The sequence below is a fragment of the Equus asinus genome, chromosome 16 (genome assembly GCF_041296235.1).
Source record: "Equus asinus isolate D_3611 breed Donkey chromosome 16, EquAss-T2T_v2, whole genome shotgun sequence".
Classification (NCBI taxonomy): Eukaryota; Metazoa; Chordata; class Mammalia; order Perissodactyla; family Equidae; genus Equus; species Equus asinus.
Window position 1 is genome coordinate 43,546,648 of NC_091805.1, and position 12,683 is coordinate 43,559,330.

Consider the following 12,683-nt stretch of genomic DNA (forward strand, 5'->3'; position numbering starts at 1 on the left):
CATCCAACATCCAGAGGCTGGAGAGAAGAGTAGGAACAAGTAATGAAGACCAAAGAAGGAGGGATGTGTAAGGGAGAAAACCAGGAGTCAAATGTCTGGAAAACCAAGGAAGCAAAGGTGTCCAGGAGAAGAAAGTGATCAGCTGTGTCCGTTACTGCTGACAGGTCAAGTAGGACGAGGTCTGGGAACTGACCATTAGATTAATGACACGTAGGTCATCAAGAAGGGTAGGTTTAGTACATGGCTTGGTGGCAAAAGCCTGAGTGGAGTAGACTTAACAGAGAATGGAAGGAAAAAAATTGAAGACAAAATACACAAAACTGTCTGAGTGTGCCTCAAAGGGAAGCAAAGAAATGGGTGAAGAGCAAAGGATTATGGAAACTAGAAGCTGGATTATGTTTTTAAGTTCCTACTTCAATTTTAGAAGTATGAAAGATAAAAATTTAACACTCTTTCAATACCTCTCACCTCCTGATTTTTAGGTTGTTATTTTCACTTAGTCAAAATTTTTAATATCACCTTGTTTTATAACAGAACGACCATCTCATATTTAAATGAACGTGCTGTTCATCACAAGTACTTACACTACAGCTTCTCATTGGTTTTGTTTTTGTTAGCCAAGAAGGGGTGGCAGTAGTTGTCTTCCATTTTCTTGCATGTATGAAAATGCCTGACTGTTGCCTTTATATTTGATCAATAGCTTGCTGGACATAAAAGTCTTGGTTTACTCTTTTTCTCAAAAATTTGTAAGTATTAGTCCTTTTTTTTTCTGCCATTGCATATTGAGCTAGTTCTTTCCCCACGACTTTCCCATTTACTTTTTTTTAGGAAGATTAGCCCTGAGCTAAGATCTGCCACCGATCTTCCTCTTTTTTTGCTGAGGGAGACTGGCCCTGAGCTAACATTCGTGCCCATCTTGCTCTACTTTTTTATATGTGGGACGCCTACCACAGAATGGCCTGACCAGCGATGTGTAGGTCCGTACCAGGGATCCGAACCAGCGAACCCCAGGCCGCCAAAGTGGAATGTGCAAACTTAACTGCTGTGCCACCGGGCTGGCCCCTAATTTACTTTTTGTTATTGTTGTTGGATGACTTTGCAGTTGTATAGTTCTTTCAAGCAATGCTGTGGCTGCTATAATCCTTGAGTCCATTCATATTTAAGAACATCTGCCTGTTCCCTTTGAAACAGGGAAAATGTTTGAACAATTCCTTGGCAGAGTACAACATGACAAGTTAATACTCCTTTTTCTTCAGAACTCTGTTGGTGTAGATGAAACCTCTTAGCACCATTTCAAATTGTCTCTGCCTTACCCTTTGATTTCAGCCACAGCTGCAGCAACCAGTTCTGCACAAGTTTCAACCACCTTCATGGAGTCATACTACTCTGCCTTAGACCTGTGTTGTGCAATCCTTGCTTCCCACTCTGGAGCTTCTCTGATACAGACTTCCACTAAAGCATGGACAACCTAGACATGCAGAGGAGTTAATGGCAACCCTGGGAGTCAGGGGAACATTGTATTTCCACTTTTCTTCCCTGGATGGTCTAGAAACACATTTATAAGACTTCTCAGACCGTCTCAAGGGGTTGAGCATCCAGTTGCCCCTAGCAGTGGCCAACTTGGTAATATATTTTTGTATTGGCCCTCCTTTCTTCCCTGTTTCATTCCTTCATCTTTTACTCTTGCTCCCTGAATTCCACTCCCAAATAAATTACTCTCACATGAGCTACTTCCAGGTAAACCTAGTCTTAGACCGTAGGCATTTCTCCATTGTATTCTGGCATTGAATAATATAGTGGGAACATCTGAGGCCAGTGGGTACTCACTACCCCTTCATAAACCCATACTTTTTAAGTTATTTGATTTTTTCCATCTGGTGCCTGAATAATTAATTATTTGTTCTTAAATTTCAATAACTTAACCAGAATTTGCCTTAGTTATGATGATTCCTTATCAATTTCTCCTGGAAGACAGTTGAGAAGTAAGTGTTAACTTAATTGATGCCTTGCAGGATGGCTCCCTAAAGAGGAAATTTGCCTGCTGCGTCTGGAAACCAACTATAGCCCACAGTCTAGGGTTTAATGCAATCCATCCTTGCAGAGAGCTGACATAGTAGATCAGGACCTCAGCCAAGTTTCCACCAAGTAGTGGTGCTGTAATCACAAGGGTTGGATCACACCAGGGGAAGGCTGAGTGTTATCCCAATTTATGAATGCTGAGATAGTGGACAGAGCTGAAAACAAGGTTCTGCTACACCATACTGCTGTTAGATCCTATACCCTAATCTCACTAGGAGGAATTTGGTTCTTTAATAATTAAGAAGTATAAAAACCCCAACATCCAAGGCCCAGGGTCTCTCTCTCAGACCTAGATTTGCACTCCGCTAGATCGCGGTGTGCTGCCCAAGAATAAGATGGTTATGGGCAGATCATTCACCTGCTATTGCTTCAATATCTGGGTTTTCCTCCAATAAACATAGTTCCAGAAAGACTAGTCTCCACGCTGTTTTACTAGTCACCCTTAATTGCTTGAGAGGTGGTACAAATTGCTGAGTATCAGACTTAGGGCATCCACCACGGCCTTCTAGAAGTAAGCCAAGTGACTTGGGATTAGAAAAGTCTGCCTAGAGTATTGTGACCCGTTACCTTTGAAGATTGTTGTGGCAGTCACAGAAAGTGGTCCTCCAAATCCTGAAGGTCCAGTGTGATGAAAAGAGAATGAGTGGTTAAGACCACCCAGCCTAATATTCCATAGTTGTTATTAGTAACCTTGAAGGAAGTTGCTCAAAGGAGAATTGAAGGGAGCCTGAGTCAGCATCTCTGGTGAAATTACAATTTGAAAATTCTGACTTGTTGAATGTGAAATGATTTTTTTTATATGGCCTTATGCAAGCAGGATCAAACAAATAAGCCACTTCTCTGACTCTCTTTCTTTGACTGGTAAAGTCAGTTCAAAATGGCATGGGTTTTTAGGACATTAGAGTGCTACATGCCCCAGTTAAATGTGTGCAGAAAAGGGGAAAGACAAAGTATGTGGCTTATGTGATTAGTTCCCCATAACAGGTGAAGAAGATAATCCCAAGGTGGGCTGATTGAAGTAACAGAGCTGCTGGGTTGAGTCCTATTGATGTTACATCTTAGAATTCTATGTGATTATGGCTTTTAGATAAAGAGTTTAAACATGATAAAATTGATGATAGTTCCTATCCTTGGTTAGGAAAAAAATACAAGCTTACAGGTACCCTCTCAGTGACTGTCAAAGGACAGGTACAGCTAGACTTATCACTTAGTGAGTAAGACAGAGGGAACGTTAGGGGACAGCATATCCAAAACACATGATGGTGAAGAACTCAAAATCATAGCTATTTCTACAATATTGACAGCAAAGTGGTTGACCAAATGGGGTAGCACTGGGGCTTTGTCATAGCCAACCACTCCCTGGTACTTCCTGACTTGACGAGTTGGAGGCATTAGCTTTCTAACTGGAGATAACCTCCACACATGTCAAGCAGAGAAGAGATAACTTTATTTATTCTTGTAATGTCTGCTATGGACAGAATTGTGAGCAAAATGCATATGCTGAAGCCCTAACCCACCACGTAACTATAATGGAGATGGGGCCTTTAAAGAGGTAATTAAGGTTAAATGAGGTCACCAGGTGGAGCCCTGATCCAACAGAACTGGTGCCCCTATAAAAGAGGAAAAGACACCAGAGATCTCTCTCTCTCTCTGCGATGTGAGAATATAGCTAGAAAGCAACTGTCTACAAGCCAAGGAGAGAGCTCTCACCAGAAACTGAACCCTGTTAGAACCTTGCTCTTGGACTTTCCAGCCTCCAGAACTGTGAAAAAATAAATTTATGTTATGTTACCCAGTCTATGGTATTTTTGTTATAGCACCATGAGAAGACTAAGACAATGTCCAAACCTAATCTGATAGCTATTTCATGTCTCTTATTACCCACAGAGGACGGGACAAGAGAATGTGGAGAAGTCAACTCGAAGACAAATTGCTTAAGCCTGGTGTTCACTTCCAACTGGTAGGCTAACTGGATTGTTTACCCAATCCTATAAATGTCCTAAATAGAGCCATTCCCAGCAACAGTCCATCTGTTCTCAGCCATCTGTTAGGAACCTAGGAATCTGAGGACAGGAAGCTTTCTGGTGCTGAATGACTGTGATTTGGGGACCCAATCCAGATATTCCTTCCCACACCCTTCTCTTTTTATTCCTGCAACCCTGACTCTCTTGGCAACTGTGAAATCAGGACTGCACCGTGTGTTAAGGGATGGGTGGAGACTAACCTGGGTCACTGCTATCTCTACCTGGCTGTTGATGGTCTACTCAACTGCAGCTGTGAGCATTACCTTTACTCTGCTCTGAGCCGAAAACGCTGCGGTGTGGGCACTGAACAGCCATTCTTACCCTGGTGCTGGTGCAGATGAAGTGCTCCAACTATGGCCATGACCATGGGAATGGGAAAGTGTTGATGCAGGATTCCCATCTAGGTGATGGCCCCAGGCATGGACGAAATGCCATAGATATTTATGGAAGAAGAAAAATTTCCTTGCCAGGTAGGTAGGAAGGAAACATCTGAAGCCATGTGAGATCAGGTGGTGGATGCATTCTCTCAGTCTTACACTAGATCTTCCCAGGAAAATTATTACTCGAGTTGCCCCAAGTTCTTAGATGCAATTGTCACAGGTGGTGGATTCCTCTGCTCATCTTCATGATACTGAATCTACCATCCAGAATTGGGTACAGTCAGGGAGAGCCAGTGACCATTCTGGTAACTCCTAATGTCACTATCCTTTTAGAATATTCTATTGAGTTACACCACCTAGTGTCTGCCAATGTAACTGACTGTCAGTGAAGGATCTTAGATTCTAGGACTAGTAGGCCATGAAGGAGAAATTTTCTTCCCTCTGGGATGGTACTGGTTCCATGCTCATTGGAGCCAACTTGGGACCAATGTTGTAGTCATCAATCAGTTTTTTCTTGACCTTTGTACTGCATGGCCTTGTTCAACTCCATATAATGCTTATGCCTGTTAGTAAGGAGAACAACCAATGACTGGTTGACCCTGGCTATACATGACACTTTCTGGTCTGTATGATGTCCCATCAGGGGTTCTTCCTTGTGAATGAACATCATCCTTTGTTGGCCTCAGGTGAATGAGACCTGCACCCTGCAGAAGTTTCACCTAACCATTCTTAGCTTTCCAGGACTCTGTGGTCATTATTTGCTCTGAATACAAAGAAGCCATGGGACAGGAGTCAAAGTATTTCTCAACTTCACTTATAGTCCCATCTTTGGATGATGAGTTTGTTAAATGTGATGAGTTTATTAAATGTGATGGATGACATTAGCAATTCTAAAAGATATTAATGAGATACAACAATGGTCCAAGAGATGAGACAAAATTAAATAGATAATCCTCAGCTCCTGTATTTCATTTAAATTAAGTTGAAATCATTACATATTACACATTTGTTGATAAATTCCTTGAAATGCCAAGAACTGTGCATTTATCACTAGACATATGAAGATGAATAAAAAATAATACCTGCCATCACAAATTATATTAAATCTCCAGACTAGAGAGAAAATGACAAGTACCCAGAAATCAGTTCTGAAGACACAGAAATATGTAATCTAAATGGCAGAGAATTCAAAATGGCTATCATCAAAAAACTCAAAGAGTTAAAAGAGAATGTAGAGAAACAATTCAATGAGCTCAGCAGGTACTTCACAAGAGAGGTTGAAACTATAAATAAGAATCGATTAGAAATGTTGGAGACAAAAGATACAATCAATGAGATAAAACAGAATATGGATTCCCTGAACGCTAAGGCAGACATCATAGAGGAGTGAATCAGAATAATCAAGGATAGACATATTGAAATGCTCCAGATAGAAGAGGGGAGAGAACTAAGACAAAAAAGGAATGAAGAAAGTCTCTGAGAAATATCTGACTCAACTAGGAAATGCAACATAAGAATTAGAGGTATTCCAGAGGGAGAAGAGAAGGAGAATGGAGTAGAAAGCTTGTTCAAAGAAATAATAGCAGAGAACTTCCCAAACCTGGGAAAGGAGATGGAAATCCATGTGACAGAAGCTATCAGATCTCCTAACTTTGTCAATGTAAAAAGACCCACTCCAAGGCATATAGTAGTGGAGCTGGCAAGTGAATGACAAAGAAACAATACTAAGGGCAGCAAGGCAGAAGAAAATAACCTACAAAGGAACCCCTATCAGGCTTTCAGTGGATTTCTCTGCAGAAACCTTACAGCCTAGGAGAGACTGGAATGACATATCCAAATATTTGAAGGACAAAAACTTTCAGCCAAGAATACTCTATTCAGTGAAAATATCCTTCAGATATGATTGAGAAATAAAAACTTTCTGAGATAAACAAAAGCTAAGGGAGTTTGTAGCCACAAGCGCCACCCCCCAGCCCACAAGAAATCATCAAGAAGGCCCTCATACCTGAAAAAAAAAAGAGAGAAAGGGGTTACAAAGCATGGAGTGAGGAAATAAATAGGTAGACAAAATAAAAAAAAAAATTGTAGCTATGCATCCAAACAGGTTAGCAAATACTCAAGTATAACATTAAAGATAAAGGGAAAGAAAACACCAAAAACAAAGATAATCTTGTCATTTTAACCAGAAACTCACAACACAGGATGGAATAAGATGTGAGAAAAACAGTTTAGGAGGGGAAGAGGAAAGGGACTAAATCAATTTAGTCTAAGGAAATAAGAGGCCATCAGAAAATGGACTATCTTATCTACAAGATTTTGAATACAAACCTCATGGTAACCACCAAAAAAAAAGCAGAACAGAGACACAAATAATAAATAAGGAGAAAACAAAGAAACACAATGTGAAAAAACTACATAATGCAATTAGTAGACTAAAACATGTGGGGCAAGAAACAAAGGAAATTCAGGAGAACTGGAAAATGAGTGATAAAATGGCAGCATTCAGCCCTCATATATCGATAATCACCTTAAATGTAAATGGATTGAATTCTCCAATAAAAAGATGGAGAGTGGCAAGATGGATTAAAGAACAAGACCCAACAATATGCTGTCTCAGGAAACATCTCAGCTCTAATGACAAACATAGGCTCAGAGTGAAGAAATGGAAGACGGTACTCCAAGCTAATGCCAAACAAAAGAAAGCAGGTGTCATAATACTTATATCAGACAAAGTAGACTTCAAGATAAGACAGGTAAAGAGAGACAAAGAGGGGCAGTATATAATGATTAAAGGGACACTCCACCAAGAAGACATAACACTTATAAATATCTATGCACACAACACAGGAGCACCAAAGTACATAAAGCAACTATTAACAAACCTAAAAGAAGATATTAGTAATTACATAATAATAGTAGAGGACCTCAACACTCCACTCACATCAATGGACAGATCATCCAGACAGAAAATCAACAAGGAAATAGTGGAATTAAATGAAAAGCTAGACCAGTTGGACTTAATAGACATGTATTGAACACTCCCTCCAAAAACAGCAGAATACACATTCTTCTCAAGTGTGCATGGAACATCCTCAAGGATAGATCATATGTTGGGAAACAAGACAAGCCTCAATAAATTTAAGATGATTGAAATAATAACAAGCATCTTTTCTGATCACAATGCTATTAAGCTAGAAATTAATCACAAGAAAAAAGCTGTGAAAAGAACAAAGATGTGGAGACTAAACAACATACTATTGAACAACCAGTGGATCATTGAAGAAATTAAAGGAGAAATAAAAAAATATCTGGAAACAAATGAAATTGAAAACATGCCATACCAATACATAAGGGATGCAGCAAAAGCTGTGTTAAGAGGGAAATTCATTACAATACAGGTTCACCTTAACAAACAAGAAAAATACCAAATACGCAACCACAAACTACACTCAACTGAATTAGAAAAAGAAGAACAAACAAAGCCCAAAGTCAGTAGAAGGAGAGAAATAATAAAAACTAGAGCAGAAATAAATGCTATTGAAACAAAAAAGGCAGTAGAAAGGATCAATGAAACAAAGAGCTGGTTCTTTGAGAAGATAAACAAAATAGACAAACCCCTAGCCAGACTTACAAAGAAAAAAAGAGAGAAAATTCAGATAAATAAAATTAGAAATGGAAGAGGAGAAATACCAATGGATACCACAGAAATACAACACATTATAAGAGACTACTATAAAAAGCTATATGCCAACAAAATGAACAATCTAGAGGAAATGGATAAATTCTTAGACTCTTACAACCTCCCAAAGCTGAATCAAGAAGAAATAGAGAATCTGAATAGACCAATCATAAGTAAAGAGATTGAAACAGTAATCAAAAGCATCCCAAAAAATAAAAGCCCAGGACAGGAAGCTTCCCTGGAGAATTCTACCAAACTTTCAGAGAGGATTTAATACCTATCCTTCTCTGGCTATTCCAAAAAATTGGGGAAGATGGAATGCTTCCTAACACATTCTATGAGGCCAACAGCACTCTGATACCAAAGCCTGACAAGGACAGCACAAAAAAAGAAAGTGACTGATGAACATAGATGCAAAAATCCTCAACAAAATATTGGCAACCTGAATACAGCAATACATCAAAAAGATCATACATCATTATCAAATGGGATTTATACCAGGGGTACAGGGATGGTTCAGCATCCACAAATCAATCAATGTGATACACTACATTAACAAAATGAGGAATAAAAACCACATGATCATCTCAATAGACTCAGAGAAAGCATTTGACAAGATCCAACAGCCATTTGTGATAAGAACTCTTAACAAAAAAGGGATGGAAGGAAATTACCTCAACATAATAAAGGCCGTATATGACAAACCCACAGCCAATATCATACTCAATGGGGAAGAACAGAAAGCCATCCCACTGAGAACAGGAACAAGATAGAGTTGCCCACTATCTTCACTCTTATTCAACATAGTACTAGAGGTTTTGGCCAGAGCAATTAGGCAAGAGAAAGGAATAAAAGGAATCCAAATAGGGAGTGAAGAAGTAAAACTCTCACTGTTTGCAGACAACATGATCTTATATATAGAAAACCCTACAGAATTAATCAGAAAACTATTAGAAATAATTTAAAATTACAGTAAAATTGCAGAGTACAAAATCAACTTACAAAAGTCAGTTGCATTTCTATATTCTAATAACGAACTCAAAGAAAGAGAACTCAAGAATGCAATTCCATTTACAATCGCAATGAAAAGAATAAAATATCTAGGAATAAATTTAACCAAGGAGGTGAAGGACTTATACAATGAAAACTATAAGAAATAATTGAAAGAAATAGATGATGACATAAAGAAATGGAAAGAGATTCCATGCACATGGATCGGAAGAACAAACATAGTTAAAATGTCCATACTACCCAAAACAATCTACAGATTCAATGCGATCCCAATCAGAATCCCAAGTACATTCTTCACAGAAATAGAACAAAGAGTCCTAAAATTCATAGGGACCAACCAAGGACCCAGAATTGCTAAAGCAATCCTGAGAAAAAAGAACAAAGCTGGAGGCATCATAATCCCTGACTTCAAAATGTACTACAAAACCATAGTAATCAAAACAGCATGGTACTGGTATAAAAACAGGCACATAGATCAATGGAACAGAACTGAAAGCCTAGAAGTAAAACCTCACATCTACAGACAGCTAATCTTCGACAAAGTTTCCAAGAACATACAATGGAGAAAAGATAGTCTCTTCGATAAATGGTGTTGGAAAATCTGGACAACCACTTGCAAGAGACTGAAAGTAGATCATTATCTCACGCCATACACAAAAATAAACTCAAAATGGATCAAAGACTTGAAGATAAGTTCTGAAACCATAGAACTCCTGGGAGATAACATAGGTAGTACACTCTTTGACGTCAAACTTAAAACGATCTTTTCTAATGCCATGTCTTCTCAGACGAGGGAAACAAAAGAAAAAATAAACAAGTGGGACTTCATTGACTAAAGAGCTTCCGCAAGGCGAAAGAAACTAGGATCAAAACAAAAAGACAACCCACCAATTGGGAGAAAATATTTGCAAATCATATATCCAACAAGGGGTTAATCTCCACAACATATAAGGAACTCACACAGCTGAACAACAAAAAAACAAACAGCCCAATCAAAAAATGGGCAGAGGATATGAACAGGCATTTTTCCAAAGAAGATATACAGATGGCCAATAGGTACATGATAAGATGTTCAACATCACTAATCATTAGGGAAACGCAAATCAAAACTACACTAAAATACCACCTGACACCTGTTAAAATGGCTATAAGCACTAACACTAAAAATAACAAATGTTAGAGAGGGCGTGGAGAAAAGGGAACCCTCATACACTGCTGGTGGGAATGCAAATTGGTGCAGCCACTTTGGAAAACAGTATGGAGATTCCTCAAAAAACTAAACATAGAAATACCACATGACCCAGCTGTCCCACTGCTAGATATCTACCCAAACAACTTGAAATCAACAATCCAAAGTAACATTTGCACCCCTATGTTCATTGCAGCACTATTCACAATAGCCAAGACATGGAAGCAATCCAAGAGCACATCGACCAATGATTGGATAAAGAAGGTATGATGTATATATATATATATACACAATGGAATACTACTCAGCCATCAAAAAAGGACAAAATCATCCCATTTGAAACAACATGGATGGACTTGGAGGGTATTATGCTTAGTGAAATAAGCCAGAATGGGAAAGACAAACACCATATGATTTCACTCAGATGTGGAATATAAGCAAACACATGGACAAAGAAAACAGTTCAGTGGTTACCAGGGGAAGGGAGGTGCGGGGTGGGCACAGGGGGTGAAGGGGAGCACCTATGTGGTGACAGACAAGAAATAATGAGCAACTGAAATTTCACAATGATGTAAACTATTATGAACTCAATAAAAAAAAAAATAGAACCTGCCACCAATGAGCTTACCTATTAGTAGGAGACATAGACTGTAAACGAATGACACAAAACACTATTCTGTGTATAATAAAAGTATGCATAGGTTATAAAAAAATCAGTTTCCTAAGCACATACGAATGAGATTTGACTTGAGTCTATTTCATGTGAGAGGTTCCATATGAAACAACAACATGATAAAATTGCTGTGAGAGATGGTACTGTCTTAGGCTGCATTAGTGGAAATATGGAATTCAGCAAAAAGAAAGCTAAATAAAAAAATAGATAAAACACTGGACTAGAAGTCAGCAGCTCTGAGCTCGAGTTCAGGCTCCACATCTTACTGCGTAACTTTGTCAAACTCTCATCCTCAGTTTCCTCATCTGTAGAGAAGAACAAGAAACGGACAACAAAGTCTAACTTGCCTCCCTGTTGGGGGAGTAGTAAGAGTCAACTGGGCTAGAAGAGGTCAGCAAATCTGTCATCTGTTGACCATCGAAATCCTTTACAAGATAACCTCAGATATCTTGCAGCGTATGCTTGAACGTCTCCAGAGCAGGAAATACACCACTTTTGAAAAGTCGGTTCCCTCACTGGCAAATTCTAATTGGGGGCTTTTTCAAGTATGAGCATTTTTCTAAAATTTAAAAAAAAAATTGATTTATAGATTCCTCACTATAAACACGCAGAGGATAGTGGTGATAGTTTTCCTCCTCTGCCAACTGAGGAAATATGTAGCAAAAAGCAACTAGAATTTTCAAAGGAATTGGTATTTTCTTTAAAAATCTGTATTTCAAAAATACTCTAGTAAATTCTTATTTGAAACATGTCAGTCATTTAATCCACACACAAATGTTAGAAAACTCCCCCTGTGCCCACAATTGTTCCTCAGCTACTAAAGGATTTGAGATCTTTAATTTGGGAATAGTCATGCATCACTTAATTATGGGGATATGTTCTGAGAAATATCTCGTTAGGCGATTTCATCATTGTGTGAACATGATAGGGTGTACTTACACAAACCTAGATGGTATAGCCTACTACACACCTAGGCTATATGGTGCTAATCTTATGGGACCACCATTATACATGTGGTCCATCATTGACCAAAATGTCATTATGCGGTGCATGACTATAATAATAATAGCTAGATTTTATTAAATACCTAATATGTTCTAGCTGTATTACATAGATTATCTCAGTTAATCCTCACAACAACCCTATGAGATAAGAACTATTATTATCCATAGGTTATAGGTGAGGAAATTGAGGCTAACAGATGGAATAACTTGTCTAATGTACCTAATCTAGTAAGGAGGAGAACCAGGATTGGAATCCAAATCTGTGATTCTAGAGTCCACTCTGATACTGTGTCCTGTTACATGGAAACCATTATGTCAGGCAGGTGTGGGAGAATGCTCTATGCCATTGACTAGTATTGAGTATTCTACCAGCGGTGCCCCTCTTTGTATGTGAATAAACTGGCGTTCTTACTTAGATTGACTGCATGGGTCAGTCTCTCATTGTCTTTTTATGTGGTGGTCCTTCAGCTATGCATGTTAAAAATGAAGAAATAAAACTTCCATTATTCTCAGATGACATGATTAACTACACAGGAAACTGAACACGTGCACAGAAAATTCTTTAAACTAATAAGCATGTTTAATAATGTTGCTAGAATTAAATTTTATATAAAAATTAGTTACATTTATATGCAACAGCCATA

At 38.5% G+C, this 12,683-nt stretch overlaps 1 protein-coding gene across 1 annotated transcript in view; it reads left to right on the forward strand.

Moving 5' to 3' along the window:
* The window catches only part of CHIA (chitinase acidic), a 55,051-nt gene that overhangs the window by 17,158 nt on the left and 25,210 nt on the right, over nucleotides 1-12,683 (forward strand). The window contains 1 exon segment of the mRNA XM_070487027.1: nucleotides 3,967-4,039. Within this exon segment, the coding sequence (XP_070343128.1) occupies nucleotides 3,983-4,039 (57 nt within the window). The 5' untranslated portion in view covers nucleotides 3,967-3,982.